Source organism: Vombatus ursinus, unplaced genomic scaffold, assembly GCF_900497805.2.
Source record: "Vombatus ursinus unplaced genomic scaffold, bare-nosed wombat genome assembly UNPS02014804.1, whole genome shotgun sequence".
Lineage (NCBI taxonomy): Eukaryota > Metazoa > Chordata > Mammalia > Diprotodontia > Vombatidae > Vombatus > Vombatus ursinus.
The window spans coordinates 7,140,271-7,166,953 of NW_020954582.1; the positions used below are offsets into that span (position 1 = coordinate 7,140,271).

The 26,683-nt window shown below is 42.6% G+C and overlaps 1 protein-coding gene across 1 annotated transcript in view; it reads left to right on the forward strand.

The window, feature by feature from the left end:
- NEGR1 (neuronal growth regulator 1) overlaps nt 1–26,683 on the forward strand; it is a 1,063,275-nt gene that overhangs the window by 839,270 nt on the left and 197,322 nt on the right. Inside the window, exon 7 of the mRNA XM_027874094.1 lies at nt 9,333–9,484. Coding sequence (XP_027729895.1) covers nt 9,333–9,484 — 152 coding nt within the window. The remainder of the gene's footprint in view (nt 1–9,332; nt 9,485–26,683) is intronic.

Below are 26,683 nucleotides of genomic sequence, written 5' to 3' on the forward strand. Positions count from 1 at the left end.
GAGAGACAGACAGACAGACAGAGAGACAGAGGAGAGACAGAGAGAGAGAAGAGGGAGAGAGAGGGAGAGAGAATGAGAGAGACAGAGAGAGAGAGAAGGATTCTCTCATTTGTCCAAGAGCCAGTGGCCCTGCTGGCTCTCTGGGACCACCCACTGTTTCAGGTTCTCTCTAACAAAATCTACTAGAATTTTGTCAGAATTGAGGTAAAGCTTAGTTTGCAGATTTTCTTCTCTTCCCCTTTTTTCCATCATGGGGAGGGGGAGAAGACGGCTCCTCCAGTCTCAAGCTTTCTGTCACATTCTTCACATTCTACAAATGACACCCACAGTGGACCTGAAATCATCTCCACCGGCTATTTCAGTCCATAAAGATGGCGTTTATCTTGGCTAGAAGATGCAAACCAATTAAGGACAGCTAGGTGCTCTCTTGCTGCCTTGCTTTTTATCTCAGATACAGTCTCCCACCGCCTCCTTTGTTCTGCCTTTTCCAGTCCAAAGATCATCCTCATTCGCAGAGAAAACAGAACTAAAATAAGAGTTCAATAGCTTTGTCTTCCCTCAATGACCTATTATTGTCTTCCCATGTCCCTCCCCTCCCCCCACCCCCTTTCCCTTCTTTGACTCGGCTGTTTGCTGGGATTTCTTAAACTGAGTCAGTATGCCTTAGCTGCCTTTGTATCCTAACATGCTGTGAGAATGCAGGAAAGCTGGCAGGCTGGATGTGGGTGGTGCCGGAGCAGGGGAGTGGGAGAGGCCTGGAACTCCCATCATTCTTTCCAGCTTCCTAATGAATCCCAGTGGAACAAGCTATCAGCTCAAAGAGCCCTGGAGCCCTCAGCCACGGCACTGAGAGGAGCTCAGTTCTGTAAATACAAATTGATGCAATGTATGCTGAACTAGGGCCCTGTTTTACAGTTCTCTAATGATGAAATTCAAGGAAATTCCTATTCATGTTGCACTAGATGACCTTTGAGTTCCGATCTAACTCTGCAGTTCTTCACTATGGGGGGAAAGCTCTGGGTGGGAGCCATTAGAGAGGGGGGAAGTGAAGGAGAAAAGGCAGTTAGTGGGGGCAACCAAGGCCAAGGACTAGCAGAATATAAACAGTAGCTGGACAAGAGGGGTGAGGCTTTCAAGGGCAGGTAGCAGTATCTTGTCCAACTATTTAACTGTAGGGTCCAAGTGGTAAAGAAATGCATGTTGACTGACTTATTGAAGAGAGGAAAGTGAGGAGAGAATAGAGGGGAATAGCTAGGTAAACAGGAAAGAGCTGAATGACCAGAGGAGGCAAGGGCTTCCATCATAGAGGGAAATTTCCACGCTCAAGATCTTGGAGGTAGGACATTTTTGAGCTAGACTGAAATGAAAGGACATCGTGAAGTTAAATAATTAGGTACAGGATTTTATTTATTTATTTGGCCTAAGAATTAACTGAAATCTTAGGATCAGTGACTCCCCATAGAGTCAGGGGAGTACTGAGAAGCGAGATGCTTAAGGGTGAAAAGAGTCCCCAGATTCTCATCAGAATGTTGGTATGAGGTGCCTTCATCCCTGGTGTCCCCCCGATGGGCGTCCCTTAGTGAATTGCAGAGAGGAAGAGAACGGCTAAGAGGCGATCTACATCCAGGCCTTGGACACACTCTCTTGTAAGGATTCTCCTGATGGGAAGGCATGGAAAGAACCCCACTGAATACCTGCTCGTTGGCCCACTGATCCCAGACAGCTTTCCAAGGATGGCCCTCCTCTGATCCCTCTGATCAAGATTCAAGGTCCCACACCTCACCTGGATATATTGGCCCTCCTGGCTGCAGCACCCCGCTGTCTTTGGGAGTCTATGCACTCCATAGGAGATTCAGATTGCTAGGGTGGGAATCTGCATAAACTCCTTTCCTACTTGGATTATCTCAGAGCAGGGAATTTCTTTTTTATTTTTTTTTCAGTCAGAGACAGGTTTATTGTGTCACCAATAGAAGTGAATCAGATTTTAAGAATCAGTGTTATTTGATGAGGGTGAGGTTGATATTTTATACAGAAGGACTGTGGGAAGATCTGGATGGGATCTAGGAGTGGCAAATAGCCTGGGGTTGTCCGAAGGTAACAGAGAAAGGGGCCTAGATGGGGTAAAGGAATGTCGAGTAAGCTAATTAAGTGATTGAGGTGGGCTGGGGTGGACCAGATGCAGACAATTGAGGGAGTGAAGTTGGGGAGAGCCACAATGAAAAGACAGTTAAAAGGATTATTGATTGGGATGAAGAGAGAGCTGGGTTCAGGGGCTTTGGGGTCCAGGTCCCAGAGTCATGGTCTTTTCCTTCTCCATCGTTCCCCACTCAAACAAATGGGACCCAAAATCTTTTGGGGTCTCAGCTTCTGAAACTGCTTCCTGCTGGCAAGGACGGCGGAACTGTCACTGCCTCCCTGGGTCCAGGGGAGAAGTTTGACTGAAACAGAGCACAGCCTGCATCCAGGGTACGATGGGGGACGTGGGCTGGTACCCACTGGAATCATTTACATTTGACACACAGGGTTATCGGATCTTGCTGCCTCCCCAAGCTTCCACTCTGATTCCACTCCCTTTCGGAAGGTCAGATACCACTGAGAAGTAACAGTTTTGCAGGTTGGAGCTTTCCACCCCTGGCTTCAATAGTTGCACAGATGAATTTGCCAGAGACTGACCTTTACTCCAAATAGAACCAAAGACTTGGGAGAACACTTAAGATCTAGGTAAGCTAGGCCAGATAGGTTACCTCCCTCTAAGAAAGTTGATTGCCCTGAAATTCTCTTCCCCAAACCAAACTGAAGATATTTCCAATTGAATTTCGATAATTTGTGATATGGAAGGACTACACATTCAGGTCAAAACAGGGAGACCTCACACACTTCATTGTGCTTATGTATTTACTGACCACTTGCTCTGATTATAGAAATTTGCTGCAAAAGGATAAAGCACGGAAATTGTTGATCAATTCCCCCTCATAGCCAGACTCAGGAAGAGCCAGGTGGGTAACATTCCTTTTCAAAGGAACACAATGGGGAAACTGAGCCAGGAGGATCCCACCTTAGAGGCTAACATTGTCCTCTCTGCTTTTCCAGATGCAGACTTCCAAATGTATCACATTCTCTCAGAGGAGGGTTCAAGATGCCACGTACTATTTCAATAAGGATGAAAGCTCTACCATGTTAACTAGAGGCTGAGTGTGGACTTATTTGTACATTTTTATAAACATGTATGTATGTATATATGTATACACACATGTGTGTATGTATGCACGTGTTGTGCTCCTCACTAAAACATAAGCCTCTAGAGGGCAGGGACTGTTTCATTTTCGTCTTGGCATCTCTAGCAGTTTGTGTGGGATTTGACACCATTTTGTGAGTGCTTAATGGGTGCTCGTGATTGACTGATTAGTTATTCATACCACAAATGAGTTAATGAAAGAAAGTGCATGGATTTAAGCACTTATTTATTTAAGCACTGCAATGTGCCAAGCTCTGTGCTAAGCCCTGGGAATAAAAATTAAAAACAAATAAACAAACAATGTGAGGCAGCCCCTGCTTTCCTTGAAGTAACACAGCATCCAAGAGGTCAGCTGCAGGGCAGAAGGAAAGGCCTAGAAAACCCCAGTGTACACCTTTAGTCGAACGGAAGGGCCAGAAGAACAGAAGGTGCATTAAACACGTCCAATATTGGTGGCTGGGGGGGTCTGCAGGGATCCAACCATGAGTCCTTGACCTGAGATCCATGGAGCCCAGTTTGTCTGTTGGTAGATTGCAGGAGATCCATGGAGTTTTGGATGGGGAAAAAATACATCTTCACTTTCACTAAGCTGTAACTGAAATTTAGCATTGCCTTCAATCTATTGATTGAAGTACTATTATGACGAGGGGTTTGTCGGTTTCACCAGACCACCACAGGGGTCCGCTCTCCCCCCGAAAGGTTAAAGCCCCTTGGCTTAGAAGGAGGGCAGATGTCCCTCCATCACACAGGAAGAATCATAGCAGTTACTTCCCACCTGGTGTAGTGGAGAGAGAACATGGGGCTGAAGTTAGACCCCCAAGGAGCTCAAGCGTAAGATGCATGAGGATGTGGTCTCCTCGGCCTGTAACTTTCTCCTCTATGTGGCTCTGCTGTGCGTCGCACCCTGTATTTTAAACAAGTTGGACAGCATATGAAGATCATGGTTGAAGAGAGACGTCGGCATGTGAGAGCACAGACTTCAGAATATGGTTACAATTTCTCTTCCCATTTGCTAATAAACAGGCACAAAAAGACATCAGAGACTTCTGGTACCGAATAGATACGAAAACTCCACTTACTAAGAATGAGTTTGACCTCGGTGAAAATGTTAGCAACTGAAAGAAAGCATGAAGTTTTTTTCTCCTTGACACCGTGTAAGAAATGTTAAGCAGACTTCTTTGGTCTCATACTGCTGTGTTGACATCATACACCCTTCATAAATTTTGGTTCAGTTGTACATAGATTTATCAAACTACATTTTGTAGTGCATACTCATCGTAAGGGAGCTGCCTCTGAAACTGTCTCATTACTTCTGCTGAACCTCCTGCCTCTGTGAGGAATGTGCATTGTGAAAGATTTTCTTGTGATTACTTTTGTTGAAATTGATACCATTATTATAGTTAGCACAGTACTGTTAGTCTTTATTTTTAATAAATGTGCCATTTTTTAAAAGTAAAAAAAAATAAGTTAAATTAAATTTAAAAAAGGCATAAATGATGTTGAAAAAAAAAGGCTCTAATGTATGCTCTAATGGAGAAAAGTTATACCACACCATCTCTTTTTTAAATCTAATTTCTGAATCCCAACCCTGCCATTTATTACCCGTGTGTGACCTTGGAAACACTTCTAGCTTTAGGCCTCAATTGTCTCATTTGTAAAACAACGAAATGACCTCTAAGATCCCTTTAAACACTAAATCTATAATCCTCTGACAAAGAATTCTCAGCCACTAAAGAAGCAGGGCCTCCTGCAGTCTTGTGGGGGATGTGAGAACACCCTTTTATTTCCTCCCCTTCTCTTGAGAATTTTCTCCCAGAGACTGGCCCACTGGGGAGAGACCCTGCTTAATTTCTTCTGTATTTTCTAGTTGCCAGTCAGACTTGGCCTTGGTGGTAGAAGCTCAATGTGGTTCTCTCTCCAGGGAGTGGCAGCCCTCTAGAGAATGTATCTGTGATATACAGACAGGCAGAATTGATTTGGGCTGTAACTATAAAGCTTTTGGTGAAATGAAACTGTCATTTTTTATGCAGCAACATAAACTGATTAGTTGAAAATAAAGTCATTAATGGGTTGCAGAAAGATGTCCAATAATCACTATGGAAATGTAGTGCCAATGACAATAGATTTGTACTTGGAAGCAGAAAGGAAAAAGGTACGGGGCTTCCTCTCCATGTTTCCTGTCTGACTTTATTGTAGCTGAGCAAGAGAGCATTCAGATTATTACTCAGGTTAAAGTTGGTTCAATGTTTATTCAAGCCAAGGTTTTATTAATAAGATTAAAGTTGAGTTGGGGCCTGGATGCACCTAAATTCTGCTTTTACAAGACATGTAAGTAATTCCTAGCATAATCAAGCATGGATGCCTATTTTAATCCTGCACTTAAGAACTTAAGTACAGTATATTTTATCGTAGATTAGATGCAAGCCACATTACACAATGCAGTGGAGTTCAAAATGAATTCTCGGAGGAATGCCCTTTATTAGCATTTTTGGTACTTTAAAAATAAAACTATAATACTAAACCTTGGAAAATTTACAAAAAAGGAAAAAAAATTAAGATACAACCCAGGCTGTGAGCTTCCATAGCCTGGCTTTGGTGCGCACCTCTAAAATGGACTATTATCTCCCTGAAGGAGCTTTTGTCATGATGAGGGAGACAACATCGAATCGTAAGATCACCAGTTTAAAGCTGGAGGGAGCTTGACAAGTTTTAAGTCAAACCCTCCCATTTTACAGATGAAGAGACTGAGGCCCAAAGAAATTAAGTTACTTCCCTTGAGGCATACAGTAAGTGTCTGAGGTGGAGTTTAAAACTAGGTCTTCCCGACTCCAAGCTCAGCATACTATCTACTATACCACACTGAATAAATAAATGTACATGTATATATATATATATATATATATATATATATATATATATGTGTGTGTGTGTGTATATATATATATATATATCCTTTTTCTCCTCCTTCTCCTTCTCCCTCTCTTTCTTCTTCTTCTTCTTCTTCTCCTCCTCCTCCTCTTCCTCCTTCTACTCCTTCTTCTTCTTCTTATAATCATCATCATCATCATCATCATCATCATCATCATCATCATTCTGTGAGTCCCTGACTCAAGGATTTAATGAGCTCTGCTAGGTCCTGTGAAGGAGACAAGAAAAGCAGACATCAGGGTGCCTGCGTTCATGGGCATACAGTCTAGGTAAAAGTAGAAGGCTAACACACATGAAAAGAAAATAATGTCAAACAGTATGATGAGTGGCCCATCTGAAGGACTGATTCAAGAATCTTGATGTTACATGTTAGAGCAATATTGGGAGGAGAGATGTCAATGGACAATGCACTCACAGGGAGGGGATTGAGGAAGAGGAAGGGCCTGAGTCAGGTCCTCCAACAGAATATAGCATTGAAATTGAAATAGAGATGAGGAAAGCCTATCCCTAGACAATCTGACTGAAGGTGAGGAAGCAAGAATTACAAAGAATCAAAACATATACTAATGTATTTAGAGCTGCGATGAACCTCAGAGGTCATTCAGCTTGGCTTCAGTTTGAGATCTATCTTCATAAGGAAGATGAGCCCCCTTGTTTTATGGACAAGAAAATGGAGGCCCCGAGAAGCTGATATGCCAAAATCACATGGGTAGCAAATAGTAAAGCCAAGATTCCAACCGGGTCAAATCAGAGAATCAGAATTTCAGGGTTAGCAAAGATCCCAATGACCATCTAGTCCAAGTTATATCTGAGTAAGAATCGCTGCTGAAAGCAGCTGAAAAGTGGTCACCCAGCATTCTGCTCGAGGACCTCCATGGAGAAGAAGGCTTTCTCAGCTGAAGCGGTCCATTATTCTTCAGGATAGTTCTGGTTGTCGGATGGCTCTGATTGATGGACTTTGGTCTTATTTACGGCTGACTCAGTTTTTCATGCCACTTTCTGACCAATTCTCACCATATGTTCTGTACCTCAACCATCATCTCCCCCTCCTCCCTACAAGAAACTTGACCCCTCCTCTACATCCCCTGATCTGCCAGGTGTGTATTTTGCCTTCTCTAGACAGGGCCACTTGCTTTACAGCTGTGTAGGTCCTCCAGTCCATCTATGGCTTCCCTTTATGTGTTGTCTTCCCCAATTAGAGTGGAAGTTCCTTGAGAGCAGGGACTGCTATGCTTGCTTCCATTTGTATTGCTGGTATTTAGCACAACGACTGTTACTGTTCAGTCATTTCAGTCTAAAGACTCCTGGTGACTTCATTGGGGGTTTTCTTGGTTTGCCATTTCCTTCCCCAAGCATGGAGACTAGAGTATGATTAACACTTAATAAAGACTAGCTCTTATCTCTTTCTAGGTCCTCTACTAAGTAGATAGTAATGTCATACTCTTACGTGTTGAGGGTGGTAAGAGGAGCAGTCTTCCTCTATGGGAGGCTTGCGTTGCTCTGTTAATTACTTTGTATTTCTCTTATATGTAGTTTGGTTTGTTTATATTTGCTTGCATGTTGTCTACCCCATTAGATTGGAAGCTCCTTGAGGGCAGCAACTGTCTTTTGCTTCTTTTGTGCTTAGTACATCCCTAGTAGGGACTTGCTTAATAAATGTGGATTAATTGATTGATTGATATAATAAGAGACAGAGTAGTAGTTATAATGGTCCCACATGGTCATAGATTTGGAGCTCAAAGGGACTTCAGAGGGCCAGTTAGTTCAACCCTTTCATTTTACAGATGAGAAAACTGAGGCCCATGGAATTATATAGTAAAAAGCAATTTGAGCCCGTCTTGTGACTAAAATCAGTGGAGGCCCTTGAATGCCATGCAAATTGGGTTTGTATATAATCCAGTGGGGAGGAAATGGAGCCATTGTGAGTTCTCCACAAAAACAATAACACCATGAATGTAAGGTTTTTGGTTTTTTTGTTTTGTTTTTTGGGTTTTTGTTTTGTTTTGTTTTTGGTGGGGGAATGGGGGAGGAGAAAGTCTGGTACATAGAAGGTATTCAATAAATGCTTGTTTCCTTGTATTGATTGTCTAGCAGGGTTTATAGATAGAACAGACTTTAGAGATTATCAGGCATATCCCTTCATTTAACACTCATGGTGAATTAAGTGATGTTATGTGAATTGCCAAAAGCCATACAAGTAGGATGAGGCAGGATTCAAACCCCAGATCCAGGACTCCAAATTTTGGGCTCTTGACACTGTAACATGTTATCTTAAATGAGAACAGCCCAAGGGTGTCATTTAGAATTGGCATTAGAGATAGGGCTCACCCTAGTCAACCCTTGAGTAACCTTACCTAGAAATTCCCTTTCTCTCTGTGACTCCCCAGTGGGAAACCATAACTTTACTTTCTCATTTCTATTGATTTCAATGGAAAATACATAATTTTCATTGGTGTTCAGCTTTCTTAAAAACTAAATAATGCTTTGTTGAGACACAATACTGTCTGAGCGAAGTTTATTTCAAAATGTTAGCTTAATGAACAGATATATTCATGATTCTATTACACAGCTATGATTCTATCTACTCCCTCCATCTATAAAGGTAACCAGGTGGCACACTGAATATAATGCTGGGCCTGGAGTCAAGAAGACCTGAGTTCATATCCAGCCTCAGACACTTACTAGCGATGTAACCTCTGTTTGCTTTGGTAAAATTGGAATACTAATAGCATCTACCTCCCAGGGTTGTTGAGAATCAAATCATATAATATTTGTAAAACTCTTAGCATAGTGCCTGGCACACAGTAGGTACTGCATAAATGCTCATTCCTTTCTTCCCTTGCCTTCTCATTGGTAACTATAGTGAAAACTCAATAATAATGTCATTGTGCCTTCCACTGTGGTCAAGACTTGACTATGTCCATGTTGGAGCTTCCCGGTAAACTCCTGAAGGACAGGGTCTGTTTTTCTCTCCGTTATATTTTTTTTTAATCAAAAGGACAATGCTTTGTAGGTAGTAGACATTTAAATAGATGTTTGTGAAATTGAATTGAATTTAAATGGATTAAATTGATAGACTATTATTTTGTTACCATAGCAACACTCTCCTAGAAAAGCTCAAATTGTATATAAAGCATAGATTGATGTAGGGTTTGCTTTTGTCTTCCAGGCTTTTCAATGGTCAACAAGGAATCATCATTCAGAACTTTAGTACAAGATCCATCCTCACCGTCACCAACGTTACACAGGAGCACTTTGGGAACTATACGTGTGTGGCTGCCAACAAGCTAGGCACAACCAACGCTAGCTTGCCTCTTAACCGTAAGTAACGTCAATGCGCCATCTGTGTATTTTCAGATGGTTCGATTTATCTATTTCCACGGTGGAGGGACAAAGCATGAAGACTGAATGCTGGTCCTTTATGAGCCTCCTACCCAGGGCACACGATTGGGGGGTGGGGCTCATTTTTGGCATGTAGCTCTCCTTGCCCAAACAAGAGCTGAGCTCTGAGGCATGTGTGATTCCTGTAGAGTTGAGATGTTGAAATTTAGGAAAATGTTTGACTGCTTAGGAAGGAAAAAAAAATGTCAATGAAGCCAGAACTGAAATCTACCTTCACATTGAATATGGCTAACACGGGGTTCATTTCTGATGCTCTACCCGACTATGAAACTTAGATTAGTGTGCATGGGATTTTCTGCTGGTTGTTTTCTTTCAGAGTTATCTTGGAATAGTCTGTATTTAACACATGGTATAAGCAGCAAGGTATAAGACAGCTGCTCTTGGACCAAGCATGGACTTTGTGTGGAAACCACTTTATTGATCTTATTTTTGGAAACAAAAGCTGAATTTTATTAATATGTTACCAACACAGATATGGAAAATCTCAGAAAAATATTTTCAGAGCTTTGGAAATAAGTGAAGAACGATAAACTTAAGGAGAAGTCAAAGAGTGAAGGGTTAGGATTGATTTGGGCACTTTTTTTCAAAGTTGCTTCTCAACATGGTGTCACAGTCAGAAAACAGACCCGAATTGGAGATTGAGGTTTTCTCCAAAAGCCTAAAAGGCATTTTTGAAAAAGTATTTTTCATGTGCCAGACTAATCAGGAACCACCTTCATCTTCCATGATAGGCTATATATTGTCATGGTATTGTTTTCTGGTGAGTCGGTTTTGCAGCCTGGAGCCAGTAAATTGTATTTGTGAATATACTGTGGGCATCTATGTGTTCATTGCAGCCTTAAATGAGCAGAGCAATCTTGTTAAGTAGAGGGGAAAAGGTGGGATCCACTAGATTCCTCCTACTTAAAAGAATAATCCAAAACATTGCTTGACTTCTCCAGATTGAATTGCCATAATTTCTGTGCCTCTGATTTCAAAGAACAGAATGGGCCTTGTTAGCTTAGGCCAATGCAGCTTTCTCATATGGCTCTGCCTCTGTTGCTAAGTGAAAGGTTCCATGATTTAGAATGCTGATTGAGTATTGGTTAATATTTCTTATTATCACACTCAGAAGAAAGGCAGCATGGCATAGTGGATAGAGTCAGACCTTGGCATTAGGAAGACCTAGACTCATGTCCTGCTTCTGACTCATATTGGCTGGTGATCCAGGGAAAGTCATTTAACTTCTCAGGCCCTGGGTAGCTCTCGAAGATTGTGAGTAGTAGACAAGATGCTGATCTGCATAGGTGGAGGGAGTTTCCACAATGGGAGTTCCCCTCACTGATTAAAAATCAGAGGCCCAAACCTACCCCAAAATAAACTCTGGAAGAGTTAGGCTTTTTTTTTTTTTGTCCCTAAACCACATTATAATTCAGGTTTTCTCAGGAAGGGGAAGACTTATTGTGTATAATTATTGATTGTGCAAAGCACCTAATATTGAAAAGCAACAGGTCTCAACTTAAAATACATATGAATGCTATGTGGAAACAAATTATTAATATTTTAAGATGAATAGATCAGAAAATATAAGCAATGGAACATTTAAGACACTGAACCATCTGAAATTTCAAATACTATTTCTAATAAAAGAGTAGGATTAAGTCATATCAATTAGCAACAAAGTTCATGATATGGACCTCATTTGGATTTCCATTTAAACCACTAGCATTTTAACATTATGATCAGGGAGTAATCCACTGAGAAAGACTCTTGGAAGAAAACAGGGGTTTTTTTGTTTGTTTGCTTGTTTTCTCTTTATCTTTTGAGTGGCTACACTTGGATAGATATCAATATGCCAGCTTAGTTTCTTTATTTCACTAGAGATTGCAGAAATCTCAAATGTTGACTCCTTGGTGTTGCTATCCTCAGTACATTACCTTAGCTGTCACGTGTGTGTGTGTGTGTGTGTGTGTGTGTGTATGTGTGTGTGTGTTTATGTGACTTCTGGATAGGTAGGTTAAACAATTATAGAACTGCAAATCCATCAATATGATGGAAAATGGGAACTTGTGATATGCAATATGCTCACAGTTTCCTTGAAAGATCAGTAATTAGCTGCTTTAGCATGGTTGTCTGGAAATGGAATCTCTGCAGACATGAGAGCACAATAGTCCCTTTCTTGGGTGCCATAAAGATTGCCACAATATGCTTTCTGCTGCTATCGAGACAGGGAAAGCCTTTATCGAAAGTCTCTGAGAGGAAAACTACAAAGATCATTTAAACAGGAATGAATAAGAAAAGGGGAGTGGTGTTGCATTGTGGGAGGCAACACTTTTTACCCATGTGGATGCAAAGAGGAGCCTCAAGTCAGAGCAATTCCACAAACATTTATTAAATGTGCCTTTTGTGCCAGATGACATTGGTTCACATCTGAACTCAGCTATCCGTCACCTGTATGACCATTTGTCTTCCATGGTAAGTTAGACACCTAAGGCAAATAAGAAACCTGGGTAGAGTTCCTGATGCAAAATCGTTGCCAAATAATTGCCCCTTGAGTGACTGATTCTTTCCAAGCTTCAGTTTCAGTTCTAGCAGGTCACATAAGTGGCAATGACAGGTCAACTCAACAGACATTTATTGATTAAGCATTTCCTATGGGACGGACATGATGGGCACTTGGGATACAATGACAAACATGATTTCTGCTTTCAAGTAGCCTTTGCCATAATGGAAGAAAAGAACATGATCAGGACACCACCATGGCGTAAAAAGAAGGCTGTATTTGCATCCAGAAGACCTTGATTCAAATCCCAGTTCTGCCATTTATGACCTTTCTGGCCATGGATAGGTTGTCTAATTTTTCTTGGTGGACCTTACTTTCCTCATCTGTTAAATGAGGGCATCAGGCCGCATCCAGCTCTAGGTGTAAGATAATATGGTCCTATGGCTAGTTGGCCCCTTAGCTTCCTGCTAGGGTAAACTCTATGATCTTGTAATCTAAGAGCCTTAGTTTTGGAATCATAGAAATATGGTTTTGAATTCCCTCACAAGAAGCTTACACGTTAATGACTGAGTCGACCACTTTGGCCATCAGTTTCTTCATCCATAAAATAAGGAAGTTGGGGCATATTATCCCTAAGGTCTCTTCTTGCCCTCTATCCTGGGGACTATTTCTTTCTTGGGATCTCTAACCGCATGCCCATTCCAGTGCTGGGCACACTGACTGATTGATTGGTTGACCCTGTGGACTGGCCAGGGTCTAGCTCTTTCAAGGCAGACTTGCATGGTTTCCCTTCTGCCTTTGTATCCTCCAGTGACAAGTGCAAGGACTAGAACATAGCAGGACTTTAATAACAAACACTAGGTGAACTCAAATTGAATTATATCCTCAGAAACCTCAATCTAAGTGCAAATGGCCTAACTTTGGAAACCAGATTAGAAAACATTAGCAGTAAAGCAGCTCAGAGTATGATGGGGGCAAGTCTGCTGTACTAGGAGAGACTTCTGCCTGACACCCATCTGTACCCATTCCTCTGTTCATCACCTATTGCCTAAAGACAGATGTCTACTTTATCCCATCTTAGAGTATCCTCTCCTGTCTCCATCTATAGCTGCACAGCACTGGACAATTAGAGTAGGCAGTTGCCACCAAGACCTTAGTAAATATTGCTACTGATAACTCATCATATATCTCCTGCACATAGCTTTGTTTTTGGACTTCAGTTATTGATACAGTAAGGACCGAATAGATATGTATCAGTTGACTAACAATAGTTTTCTAAGCATTTCAGCCCCAGAGAATTAATTCTGCTTTGGACTATTACAATAATAACATTCTAATAAGACACTGCCTCAAGTCTCTCCCCACTTCATTCTGTCTTCCCCAGAGCTACCAAAGTGTTTTTATTGAAGCATAGGTGTTCAGTAAACTCCAGTGTTTCCCTCTTATTTCCAGGTTCAAACATGAAGTTTGGAATTATAGCTCTTAGTAGACTTGGAGGCTCTCAGTACTTGGAATTAATGGCTGTTGGTTGCCAGGCCCATCCTCTCTTTCCAGTCTTGGAACACATTACTCCCTAACACACACGCTACCATCTGGCCAAGGACTTCTTGCTGTTTTGCTTTTTCCATCTAGGTGCTTTTATATTGGTTGTCCTCCCAGGTCTCAGATGCTCTCCCTCCTAACTCTCAGAATCCCCAGACTCCTTTGCGACAGTTCAGGTGCCATCACCCACCTACATGAGACCTCTCCTGGTCCTTCTGACTCCAAGTACCTTCCCTTCTAAGGACACCTTCCATCTACTCTGTGTTTATCTCACATGTTCCAACTGGTGCATTCTCTGTCTGCCTCATTAGAATCTAAGTTTTCCAATACAGGGTCTACCTTTGCTTTTCTTTGTATTCCTGCGCTTAGCACAAACCCTGGCAAATAGCAAGTGCTCAATAAAAGGAAACCAATTATATTGAAATAAAATTATATATATATATATATGTGTGTGTGTGTATGATTTCTAGAGCCTATATTAAGAACCCTTGCCCCAGTGATAGCCCAGGTTGATCCCCAAACCCAATTGTATCATCTGTCAACTTCCGCATCACCAAGAAACTGAATGATGGGATTTTGCAATGAAGGTACATCTTACAACTTCAAAAAGGTCTGGGTTTATGACTAATTTTTACCATGTGCTCTAAGCTCCTGGTGTAACCCAGCCATGCATGCCATTCTCATACAATTGTTGACTCCTTACATTCAAATTGAACTATGGGCAGGTTGAAGCTTGGGCACAGCATTTTCCTTTGCTATTTTCCCTGGACCATGAATCAGATATAAAGATACCACAACAAGAGTTCACGAGACCCTATGGTTGTCTGCTGTCTCTCAACCTCTACAGCTGCAGTTAGGAAGTTGGAGTGTTTTGGCTATTACCAGCCAGAGTGTTCGCTTGTAGTCAGGAAAAACTGGGATCAAATCCTGCCTCATATACTTTCTAGCTGTGTGACCTTGACTGGACTGCCTGAACCTCTCTAGGCTGCTGTTCAATCATTCGTATGAGGATAAGGATAACACCATCTCAGGGCTATTGTGCAGATCTAATGTGTATGCAAAAACAGTATGTGAAGCTTGAAGCACTATGCAAATGACTTCAATTATGATTACCTTGACAACCCTCAACAAATCACTGAGAAAAATAAATATTATATTAATGACAAATTACTAATTTGTGATCCACCCTCTTCTTCCTATTTCTATTGAAGCTCAACTCCTAAACAGGTCAGTCAGCCTCTGGAGGGCACAGCTGACTGATGAGATTTGCTCCCAGCCCTCAAGGCTCATGCTCTTCAGTTGAGTGGGAGCCCACCCAGCTGGGAGACCTAATTTCTGTTCAGAGTATAAACAGAATCCAGTCTGAATGAGCCTTTGGCTGGAGGAGGAACCCCCTGTCCTTGATCCTCTTCATTAGAGTTTAGAGCAGCCCAGCTCATGAAGGAGAAACCTAGCTGGAGAGGTCCAGATGAAAATGGCTTGCCCTTTCCAGATGCCTTGAGGGATCTGAGACTCATGATCAAGTCACATTCTCAGGAGGAGGAGCTGAAGACGACTCTTAGCCCCCTCCTCATTAAATATCCACCAATCAGGGATGATTTTCACTTGTCAAGGGAGTTCCCTTTCAGAAGAGATTTAAGGCATTTCAGGTCTCCATTGGCATCTTTGGCTGCAGACAGAAATCACTGACCATCAATTTATTGATTGCCAGCTAGCCTAATTAATAAATTGATTATTAATTATCCAGAAATTCTCTCAGGCTTTTCATTCATTATATCATTTAACTTCTGTAGGTCTCAGTTTCCTCATCCATAAAATGAACAGACTGGATTAGATGACCTAACCTCACAGACAATTCTAAATTCCTGGTTTTACAAGGGACCTGGCTTCCTACTTTCAAGTTGGATCTTACCCTCCACATAATATGGCAAACCACCACATCTTCCTAAAAACAAAACAATAACAATAACAACAACCAGAAGTGGGTATCCTATCTCATCCAGAGTGAAAGTGCAGTGGCCGTTCATAGGCCTAACATCATCACTGATTGACCCAAAAGCTTTGACCGGTTCAATTCTTGACGTGGGCTGCTTCTCCCTTATCAGCTCATGGCCTCTGAGGGCCTGCCATACTGGTGCCAGCTTTGATGTAGACATCCTATCTATGTTCTTTAGCCTGACTGCAGATCAGAACTCCCCAAGCCAAGTCACCCATGAACTAGCTGCAGCCTTCCCAGTAGAAGGGATAGTAGGTGGGCACCACCAGGCCCATACTTCTTGCTATTTCTTTCATAAAAAGCTACAGAGAGGTGACAGGCAGTCTACCAGTGACTCTCGTGAAATTCTACCTTGGGATCTATCTGGATCTCTGACTCACCCTGTACAACTTCTACCTGATCCCTTTCCTGGATGACATAGTATGCCGCCATCTTGCAGTCTTCTGCAAAGCACCAGGCTAAGCAAAGCTCCAAGGTCCGATGCTTCACTTCTCTCTGTACCCAGCTCTGGTGGTCCAATGGTCTGAACTCCAACTGTCTCTATTTGCTTTCTGGCTTCTACCTTCCTTAGGGCTCAGGAATAGTCTTCTGTGTTTTGGGTTGAAGGCTGGGGTATCTCCAACGAATACCTTCTTCCAGGTCCAGACGAGTGACAGGCTCTTGTTCAGAGAAAGACTAAATGAAGGTGGTGATGATGATGATGATGATGACGTGAAATAAGGTCCTCACTAAGTAGAGAAGGCTACTATTTCTCAGAGGAATGGAAAGTGAAATTTTCAGTGGTTGTACTGCAATGAGGAGCATTTCTGATGAGGTTAAACAGTTAGACCCTCCTTAGGAAAGTGGAAAGGTCACTGGCTGGAACATCATTCCAGTCCCATCTCAGGTACATACTGTGCATGCAACCTTGGGCAGGTCACTTCTCTTCTCTTGACCTCAGTTTCTTTTTCTGTAAAATGAGGGAATGGGCCTAGTTTTTCTCTGTTGTTCCCTTAAAATCTAGTTCTATGTTCTTAGTACCCTCATCCTAATTTCAAGGCACTCCAGAATAGCTGCTTGTGGATGATGAAAACTTGATGGCAGCCTAAAACAGGGTGGGATAGGACACTTGGGAAAGTACAAGAGCTGCCTTCTGGAAATTCTATTAGAAACAAAAATGGAAAGGCCCTAACTCTGCAGAGCAAGCCCAGGAAGCAAGGAGCTTTAAAGAAATTAATAATGGTTGACAACTTACTAATTATTCATGCCCGCATCCCTCCTAGAATAAAAAAAAAAAAGTGACGATTTTGGTGTGTGCATGTGTGCATGGGTGCATGATGTGTGTGTTGTGTGTTGTGCGTGTAAACATGTGTGGTATGTTTGGTATGGTGTGTGAGTGCCACATGTGTACACATGTGTGGCGTATGGTATTGTGGTATATGGGGTATACGTGTGTACATGTGTATTTAATATGGTGTGGTATATTGTGGAGTGTGTGTGTAGAAAGTACATGTAGTATGTGCATGTGTGTGGTATGTGTGGTATGTGCACCTATTTATGGTTTGTGTTTGTGCCTCTGCATGTGTGTGTGTGTATGTGTGTGTGTGCTGGGAGGTGCCTTACCCCTTCTCTCATCTCTCTGCCACGCCTCCTGCCTCTGGGCCACTAAGCCAGATGATTGCTACCAGCCTCCTTTTCAGGAGCACACACCGAATGGTCCCATCCTGCCATCTATGGGCCCAGTTGATCCAATGCTCTCCTTTAGAATGTGAGTTTTCCCTCCCACTCCATCTGTTCCATGAGAAAACCACAGGCTTTGTGATCCCCTTTGCAGCATTTGTTTGGCAGACAGCCTCCCTGCAGGCTTTCTAGCCAAAGAAGTAGGTAGGCAAGAGTTGGTGGTGGAGGCCACAGCTGACTCCATCCCACTTAAATACTCAAAGGAGTCTTCTCAAGCAGTGGAGCTTTCCACTCAAACAGCCTTCTGCTGAAAACAGATTCACAGAATCCCAAAGGCCAAACGGAGCATGAATACTGCCATGAGGTCCACAGGCTGTCATGTAGATGAGGACGATGAAGAGGATGAGGATGCTGCTAGCATGCCCGGAGCACTGGCTGCCATTGAGAGGCTGTGCACCATGGTAGCAGGGTCAGTACACGTGCAATCAGAGGCCAGGTTGAAACCTCAGCTCTGCGCCTTAGTGCTGCTAACCTCTCTGTGCCTGTTTCCTTGTCGAGAACACAAGACGAGGGGTCTAACCGGCCTCTGATGTCCTTTCTATCTCTGTATCTGTGACCCGATGAAGTTACTCAACCTCTGTGCATCGGGAGATGGCGGGACACAGTTGAGTTGCCTCATCTGTAAAATGAGGAGGCTTCTGAGGGTTCATTGGACTCTGACTCTGTGATATGGTGAGCCGAGAATTTCAAGTCAAAGCACCAAAACTCAAATCTCCATTCTGCCAAATATTATCTGTGTGAACCTGGACAAGCCCCTAACCTCTTCGAACCTCAGTTTCCTTATTTGTAAAATGAGCGGTTGGACCGCGTGGCTTTTAAGAGGCCTTCAAGTTCTAAATCTACAAAGAGTTTGGCTGCGCAGTGTGATGCATGTACACGCAAACCTCTGTGAGTCAAAGGAAATATATAGAGCCATTCTTTTCTTCAGCTAATGGACTGCAAGCCGCGTTTTAGGGGCTATTGTCCTCCCCCTCCCTCCTCTCCCACGGTGTGCTTCTCTTAAAGGCGATGAGCCATGTTGGCTGGAGAAGGTCCAACACGGGAAGAGTCGCAGGGCTGACGAAAAGATTTTCTCCTTCCTGAGCACCCACATCCCTGCCCAGGCCACTGAGGCGTGCCATTTAGAAATGCTTCATCAAATTGCGGTCCCCGCAAGACTGATTGTTTAACGTCGGGGAGATCTCCCGGGTCAAGCAGGAGCATTTATACCTTGTCTTTTAATTTGGGAGGGACCTCTCATTTCCTAGAGGAAAAAAAAGGTGGGTCAGTGGATGGAGTTCCAAAAGAGAACCATGAGGCCCCAAATGCTAGCCAGAGTGTCTGGAATATGGCCGGCCACCCTGGGTGCATTCCCACCGTGCACCTGAACAATGACTCCTTGCTGACTTGCTGAATAAGGGCCCAGTTGTGCCCTTGCAAGAAATATTCCAGCTTGCTGCTTGTGTCAAACGGCTCTGCCTGCTAGTAGGCGATGGGGTGGGCCCTCGGTTCCTTTCGTCTCTTCTGTCAAACCCAGGCTTCACGCGGAAGGAGGCACCCGATGCATGCATGATTCAGACTTTCGTCAGATGGTGAGCTCCTCTCCTGTGACTTGAAAGACTCAGGCCTTTAAATGCTGGTGAGAAGAGTCATCAATTGTGTCTCAGGGATTCTGGAAGGCACAGCAGGGTCCTGATCTCAGCTCCCTCACTTTATCCTCAGGGCTCTCGGACGCTAATGAGAAGCCTCTCCTGGTTATACCCGTTAGTCATTCCCTGGGCTGGACACGTTAGAATTAGCATGCAGAGGAGCAGCCAGGCAACGCAGGACACGGACGGTGTGTCTCACCCCCAGGACGAGTGTGCCGATGCCGGGGTCTCAGAGTCCACGTCGAGCCTTCGCGCGGCCCAAGGATGTTTTCTCCATTTGATTATATCTGGAATGGAAGCAGCTGTGGAAGTCAGCCCCCAAATGAGCCCTTATTCATTCATCAACCGTAGAAACTGATGAGAGACAATATCCATCGGAGGCCGGGACATAGGGTCATGATGTGCGTTATCACAAGTAGAGCAAGCACAGAGAAAGGCTAGGGATGGTTCCGGCTGTCAATAGTGACAACCCCACCTTGAGAGCTCTTTGGACGTGGAGTCGGAAAGTCCTGGGTTCAAAACCTGTCTTCAACGTTTTGCAGCTGGGCGATCCTGGGCAAGTTATTAACCCTTCCTGGGACTTAGTTTTCAACTCTAAAAGGAAGAGTTTCAACAAGAGAGCCCTTGAAGTCTTGGCTCGCTCTAGAACTCTGAGGAGTTTATGATCTCTGCCCAATAGTTTCCTCAATAGTAAAATGATGGTAATAGTAGCACCCATCTCAAAGGGCTATTCTGAAGATCATAAGTAATAAGGTATAACAAATGCAAATTTTAAAGTGTAATATAAAATGGATACTATTATTAATAAATAAAAGTTGTCATTAGTCATTGTGATGTATTTATGGGGCATCTAGGTGACACAGTGGAGAAAGCACTGGGCCTGGAGTCAGGAAGAACTGAGTTCAAATCCACCCTCAGACACTTACTAGCTGTGTGACCCTGGGCAGGTCACTTAGTCCTGTTTGCCTCAGTTTCCTTATCTGTAAAATGAGCTGGAGAAGAAAATGGCCAACCACTCCAGTATCTCTGCCAAGAAAACCCCGAATGGGGTCACAAACAGTCAGGCGCATTGAAACAACTGAATAACAACAAATAATGTATTTGACTTTCAAGGTTGATTTTTTTTAAATCTGGAAGACTTTAGACGATATTTAGTTCAGAATTGGTGTTTTAAAAATGAAGAGGGCAACTAGGTCGTGCAGTGGATAGAGTATTGGCCTCGGAGTCAGGAGCACCTGAGTTCAAAATCCGCCTCAGACACATAACACTTACTAGCTGTGTGACTCTGGGCAAGTCACTTAACCCCAATTGCCTCACCAAAAGCAAAAAAAAATTTAAAAAAGAAAAAAGAAGAACCTGAAGTCTAGAGAGTTGGAATGATTTTTTCCAAGGTCACATAGCCCCTGGAAATACTGCAGCATCACAGAACTTCAGAGTTGGAAGGGACCTCAGGGATGACTCAAACTGACACATAACCTGAACGATAACCCCTCCATGATGTGCCCGGGAAGAGGCCATCCAGCCTTGGCACATGTTTCCTGAATTCTTCACACTGGGAGTCCTCCCTGTGTCATGAGCTAGCCTAGGAGGTTCGAGGATACAGCACACCATAGGCAGAAGCTCCCTGCACATGTTCTCCCTTTTAGCTTCGGGCTCACCAAAGAATCCCAGAATCTTGGGACTAAAACAGATCTTTGAGTCACCATTCTGGGTCTGACCAAGAAGGGCTGTCCAACAAGCTGGACGAGGTCCCCTGGAGGGGAGCTCATGAGCTCCCATGCCATTCTCCAATCAGTAGGAACATTTGCGGTATTCTTGTTATCCTTTCCCCCTGCCACCACGTCTCTATCTTCTCTGCACCTTCTGCCATGATCCTAGTTCTGCCCTTTGAGGCCAAGCAGAATGGGTCTATGGCTTCTTTCACATGTCAGCACTTCCTATTTTGGAAGACAGCTATCACGGGGACCCGAGTCTTCTCTGCTTGCTTCTTTTCACAGCTCCTTCTAGGACATAATCTCCAGTGCTTTCATCATTCTGGATGCGCTTTTCGGATTGCTTGGTGCCATGTCTGAGCACATCCTTTGATTCATTAACATTAGGCAAATTGTGTAGCCTCGTCAAAGTAATTAGGAGATCAGCCACGCAGATAAGCTTTTATTTGTGATGAATGGGAGGGTAGGGATGTCCAAGCAGTGAGAAGTGGAACTTCACTAGTGGGGGCAGCATGGTATAGTCGGGAAAATTAAGGTCCAGATTCTGCCTCTGACATGTACTGACTATCCAGTCACTTAACTCTTTAGTGCCCCCAAGAAACTAAGACCACAAACTGCAGACCAGTTCCTGACCTGCATTCCTAGAGCGAATTTTTCATTGGGAGTGCTGAATACCGATTAAGGTCAAGAATCTATTAAAAGGACAACATCTTTGAGAATTGTTTCTATTAAGAGATAGTTTGGCAGCCACATCTCCATGGTCCTAGAAATAATCTGAATCCTCCCTGCTACAGATAGTGGGGGAGAAAGAGAGGGACAGAGACAGAGGCAGAGAAAAACAGAGGCAGAGACAGAGACAGAGACAGAGAGACAGAGAGAGGAGAGGAGAGAAAGAGAGGGAGGGAGGGAGAGAGAGAGAGAAAGAGAGAGGGAGGAGGGAGAGAGACAGAGAGAAAGTAGAGCAAGCATCATTGCTATTCAGAAGTTTTTTTTAATGTGGCAGATATTTTGGTGCCAATGAAGGTATGGCGTGGGGATGGGAGGGATTGAAATGTTTTGGAAATCTTGCTGTGATTAGGCTGTGCTACCTTATTGTTAGATCATGAACTGAGAGCTAGAAAAAACCATCAGAGAGCATCTAGTCCAACCCTCTCATATTTTCAATGAAGAATCTTGTGCCTAGACTAGTCAAGTGACTTGACCAGGGTCACACTATTAGGAAGTAGCATGAACTAACATTGATAAGATTACAAACTTAGACTTGGAAGGACACTTACAGGCCACCTAGTTGATCATCCCCAGCCCTTTAATTTTATAGATGAGGAAACGGAGGCTCAGATTGGTTGAAGGTCATCCAGGAACTAAGAATCAAGAGCCAACACTTGACCCCATGCTCTCAGCCTCTAAATCCAGTCTTCTTTCCCACAGTGCCATGCTGCTTTATAAATACTTACTCAGGTATTATTGAATGAGTGGTTATTAAAAGCATTTTTACTTACCTCTCAACTAAGTAGAAATTCTCCAGGTACAATCCCCCTCCTCTACCCTCCGTGCCTTTTGTCATTGAACTCTAAATTATTTTTATATTGACAGAAAAATTGTTTTTTAATGTGTTTGCCTCGGTGGTGAGTTTCCATAAAGTTTAGCTCAATAGCACTGCTGGTCTAATCATTTTGTCATCTTGAAAAAGAAATGTATTCTCCAGGGAAATTTCCTTTCTGTTCACAGTTTCAATTCTGTTGGACCAATAACTGATGAAAACCACTAGAGGAGACCTTTTTGTTGTGTTATTTTATTTCACAAGACTCTAACCCCACAATAAATTGGATTAGAAAGGGGAGATGCATTTGTGGGGGTGGCTACCAAGGTTTCTAAAAATTAAAACATGCTACTCATTCAAGACTAACCAACAAGCAATTCAACATTTATTAAGTTCCTCTGTGCTAAGCAGAGCTATAAAGACAAAAATGGAAGTGGTCCAGTCCTCGAGAAGCTTACATTCTATTGAGGAGATAGAAAGGTAAGCAGATCTTCTCCTACCAAAGGTGACCATTTAGTTGAGAACATTTCCCAATTACTTCTTTAGCATACATCCAACCAGCCTAGCACATAGTCTTGGGAACAATGTCAGCCCATTTTTTTCCTAAGAAACATCCAATAGGTGCTGTCTTTCTGTGTGTGAGAGGGGCAAACTGGTGGTTTCAGTCGTGTCTGACTCTTCATAACCCCTTCTGGGGTTTTCTTGGCAAAGATATTGGAGTGGTTTGCCATTTCCTTCTCCAGCTCATTTTACAGATGAGAAAACTGAGTCAAACAGGGTTAAGTGACTTAAAATATTCCTTATCTCTTAGGACTCTGCATAGGGTAAAGTACAGGGAACTATGGGAAAGGCCAAGCTAGAAAAGGCCTCAAGGAGCATCTAATCCAATTCCCTCCTTTTCAAGATGAGAAAACTGAGACCCAGAGAGGGTGTGACTTGCCCAAGATAATACTGGTAGAAAGTGACAAAGGCAAGATTGGGAAGGATTCAGTCTGAAATCCAGTTGAAAGCCATGGCATAGAATCATAGTTTGGGAGCTGGATGGACTCGAGAGAATGTCTGCTTCAGCCTCAGCCTTTTCAGGTGAGAAAACATTCTTAGAGAATTGAAGGGACCTGCTCCAAACCGTGGGTCTTTCCCTTGAGCTCTGACCCATCTCTGTGCGTGGCTCAATATTGTGCTATTTCCTTCTTTGAAAAATGCAAATGTGACCACTAATATATTCTGCATAGGGATATGTGAGAACTAAAGGATGATTAAAAAGTGCTGAGGAGCACATTATGAAACTCCCTATTTCTCCCCAGAATAATTAAAAGAATGGTCCACAAAGGAAAAAAAAATGAGGTAAAGGAATTTTTTTGTTGCCTTTCCCTTCTTGATTCTTCATATAAAACACAAAAATACATTTCAAAAAAAGGTGATAAAGTTAACTGTGAAAGCAATGATATTTCAATGAACCTCACTTCCTCTAAAGCAAAGTAAATTTAGTTTTTGAAATTTTAAAGCAATTGGAAAAATGCATGAAAATTACATCTCCCTATTTAATGTGTTAACTCAGTGGGCTGGTCTCCATGACTTAGAAATAGGATTCAAGTGGAAATTTCACAAGAGGTAAAATTGAACCAGTTGGGGTCTGTATGCCCTCCAGGGGGTGCTGTTGTTCAGGGTAGCAATTTTCTTCCTATTGAATGCTTAAATGTTCTTTACCTTTCACTACCAATAGCAGGGAGACTGGAAGACACCTCATTAAAAGGACCCAGGTTTGAATCCCAGTTCTGCAGCTAACCGTGGACAAGTCAGAGGACCTGAGATCACCAAATTAGGTCTAGAGGAGACCTCACGGGTCATTCTGACCCCTCTTATTTTACAGAATAAGGGGCCAGGCAATGACTTTCCCAAGATCACACTGGAAATCAGTAAGAGAATCACAATTCAAACCCAGGCCTTCTGACTTCGGTTCAGTTACTTAACCTTTCTAGACCTCAGTTTTCACACCTGGAAAATGAAAAAGGTGAACTAAACCATATCTAGTCTCTTTTGTGTCTAAAAATCTATGATGCTTCAGGGCAGCTAGGTGGCACCGTAGGGCATAGAGCACTGGGCTTGGAGTTAGGAAGATTCATCTTAATGAGTTCAAATTCAGCCTCAGATGCTTACTAGCTGTGTGACCCCGGGCAAGTCACTTAACCCTGTTTGCCTCAGTTTCTCATCTGTAAAATGAGCTGGAGAAGGAAATGGCCAACCAGTCCAATATCTTTCCCAAGAAAACCCCAGAAGGGGTCATGAAGAGTCAGACGTGACTGAAACCACCAAACAGTAAATGACGCTTCAGTGATTCCAGAACAGTTCTGGAGCAGGAAGGTTGAGGTCCAGTTGAGTGGGATTATTTTATTTGCATGTGAGTTCCATGAAGGCTGGGATTATTTTCATTTTTGTCTTTATAGTCATTCGGTGGAGTCAATCGGTGAGTTAATAAGTAATTATTAAGTACTTATATGCTAGGCACCATGAATATAAAGGAAGGCAGAAATAAATGTGTGTATGTGGATCAAGATTTATAAAGATTCAAACATGCTACTCTTTAAGGCTAATAAATAAAATATCTATTAAGTACCTACTATGTGCTATACCCTGCACTTAGCACAGTGCCTGATACTTAATAAATGTTTATTGAATTGATTTGACACACAAGAAGTTGAAAAATTTGGCCTTTATTATTTTGGATTGAATCCACAAAGCAAGACTTGGGAGATTGAACATTGAATTTGATCTCCAGTTAAGCTTTGAGAATTATTTGGGAAGTTAGATTTTTCCAACTTTCACTGAAAACAAAAGTTATGGAATTTCCCTCTAGCACCAGAGTGGTTTTCAGCCTTGGTTATGTGTGCTCTTTAGTGTCTTTTCAATGGAAACATAGGCGTGATGTTGTGTGTGTATTTTTTAAAATATCCATCCAATTAGTGCATTTGTCGCTGCCTAATTAGGAAGGCAGATCACAACACTTATCAAAGAAGTTTTAGGTCAATTAGCAAATTCGTGGGCATTTGCAAATGTTTCTAAAAGGACATTCAAAGTATTTTTTTTAATAGGGTAAGCCTGAAATAATCACTTTCCCTACAAAGAAAAAACAAGTGGCAGTAACTGTCAGGAAAACACAATCCTTCCTTTTGGAATTTGTGTTTAGACCAATATCTAAATATGTATTTTCTCCAAAGATCATAACAACTTTCTTGGTGCACCATGGTTTGTGATATAAATAATACAGTTACCAACATATGGCTAATACCTGTAATCAGGGAATTTTGCTGAGTAAATACCTCTTTAGAAAAGACTTGTGCAAGTTAAGGATGCGTGACCACTCCACAGGCTCAACTCAGCTGGAGAAAGATGAATTGAAAGCCTTCGTGTCACAGAAGCAAGCACACTGCCTACATGTGTGACTGTCTCTACCAACCTTGCCTGGGACCTATTTGGCTTCCTCTATCCTGCAACCTCTATCCTGTTTGTCACGCCTGCAGCCCTGGACAGGATATATCCAACATGCCAAGAGACACTCAGGCTGCTGCCGAGCCCAGCAATATCCTCCCCCCTCCCATCTATTTATTCTGTACCCGGGCCCTGGTTTCCACATTCTTGACTTACTCTTGCTTTCTTCCATATTTTAGCATCTGAAATTCACCTCTCCAGCTCAGTCTCAAGTCTCCTGTATGGTACATTTTTTATTTGGGATTGATTCTTCTGTTCTGACCTACATCCTCTCCTTTCTTTGGACTTTCCTTCTCCTAGGCTATTCCTTAATGCCCGCATTTTCATTGCCCAAATAGATACCTTCCAATTGAGAAGGCATTACAAAGGGAGCGGACCCACTGGCCTTTGAATACCCCCATTTGAAAGCTTCTGAAAGCTTCATTACAGAAAATGTAATAAAAACTCAGCCTCTCCCAAATTGATTTAGTTGCAGCTCAAGGGCCAACCCTTGACCAGGGCACCCTTTCACTAGGCTTTGATTCTTCCTGCAATTGAATTACTCAGCTAGGCTGAATTCCTGTGGCTGGGGCTGGGCTCTGGCACTCCAGTGCAAATGGGCCAGCTGGGAAACCACTGAGCTGCTTTGAAATTTGCAATATTCTCTCATAATAGCTGACATGGGCATGGGGAGAGCAGCCGCTCATCCCTATTGGATGGAAATTGAGCTTTTAGCATTAAAGTCAGTGTTTAGGGGCACTTTTTTCACCTGTTTAAGAAAACTTTTCTCATTTTGAAATATGACTTGAAAAGACATGTTACCTTCCCTCAAACATAGTTTTTAGGGAGAAATGAGATTTGAGGAAGGGAAAATAAGACAACAGCAAAATGAGGAGACATTTTAAAGTCAAAGTGTCATTATAATGGAGAGGTCTTTCAAGTCAAATACCATGCTGGACATCTAGGGACAGATGTAGATAGATAGATAGATAGATAGATAGATAGATAGATAGATAGATAGATAGATAGATAGA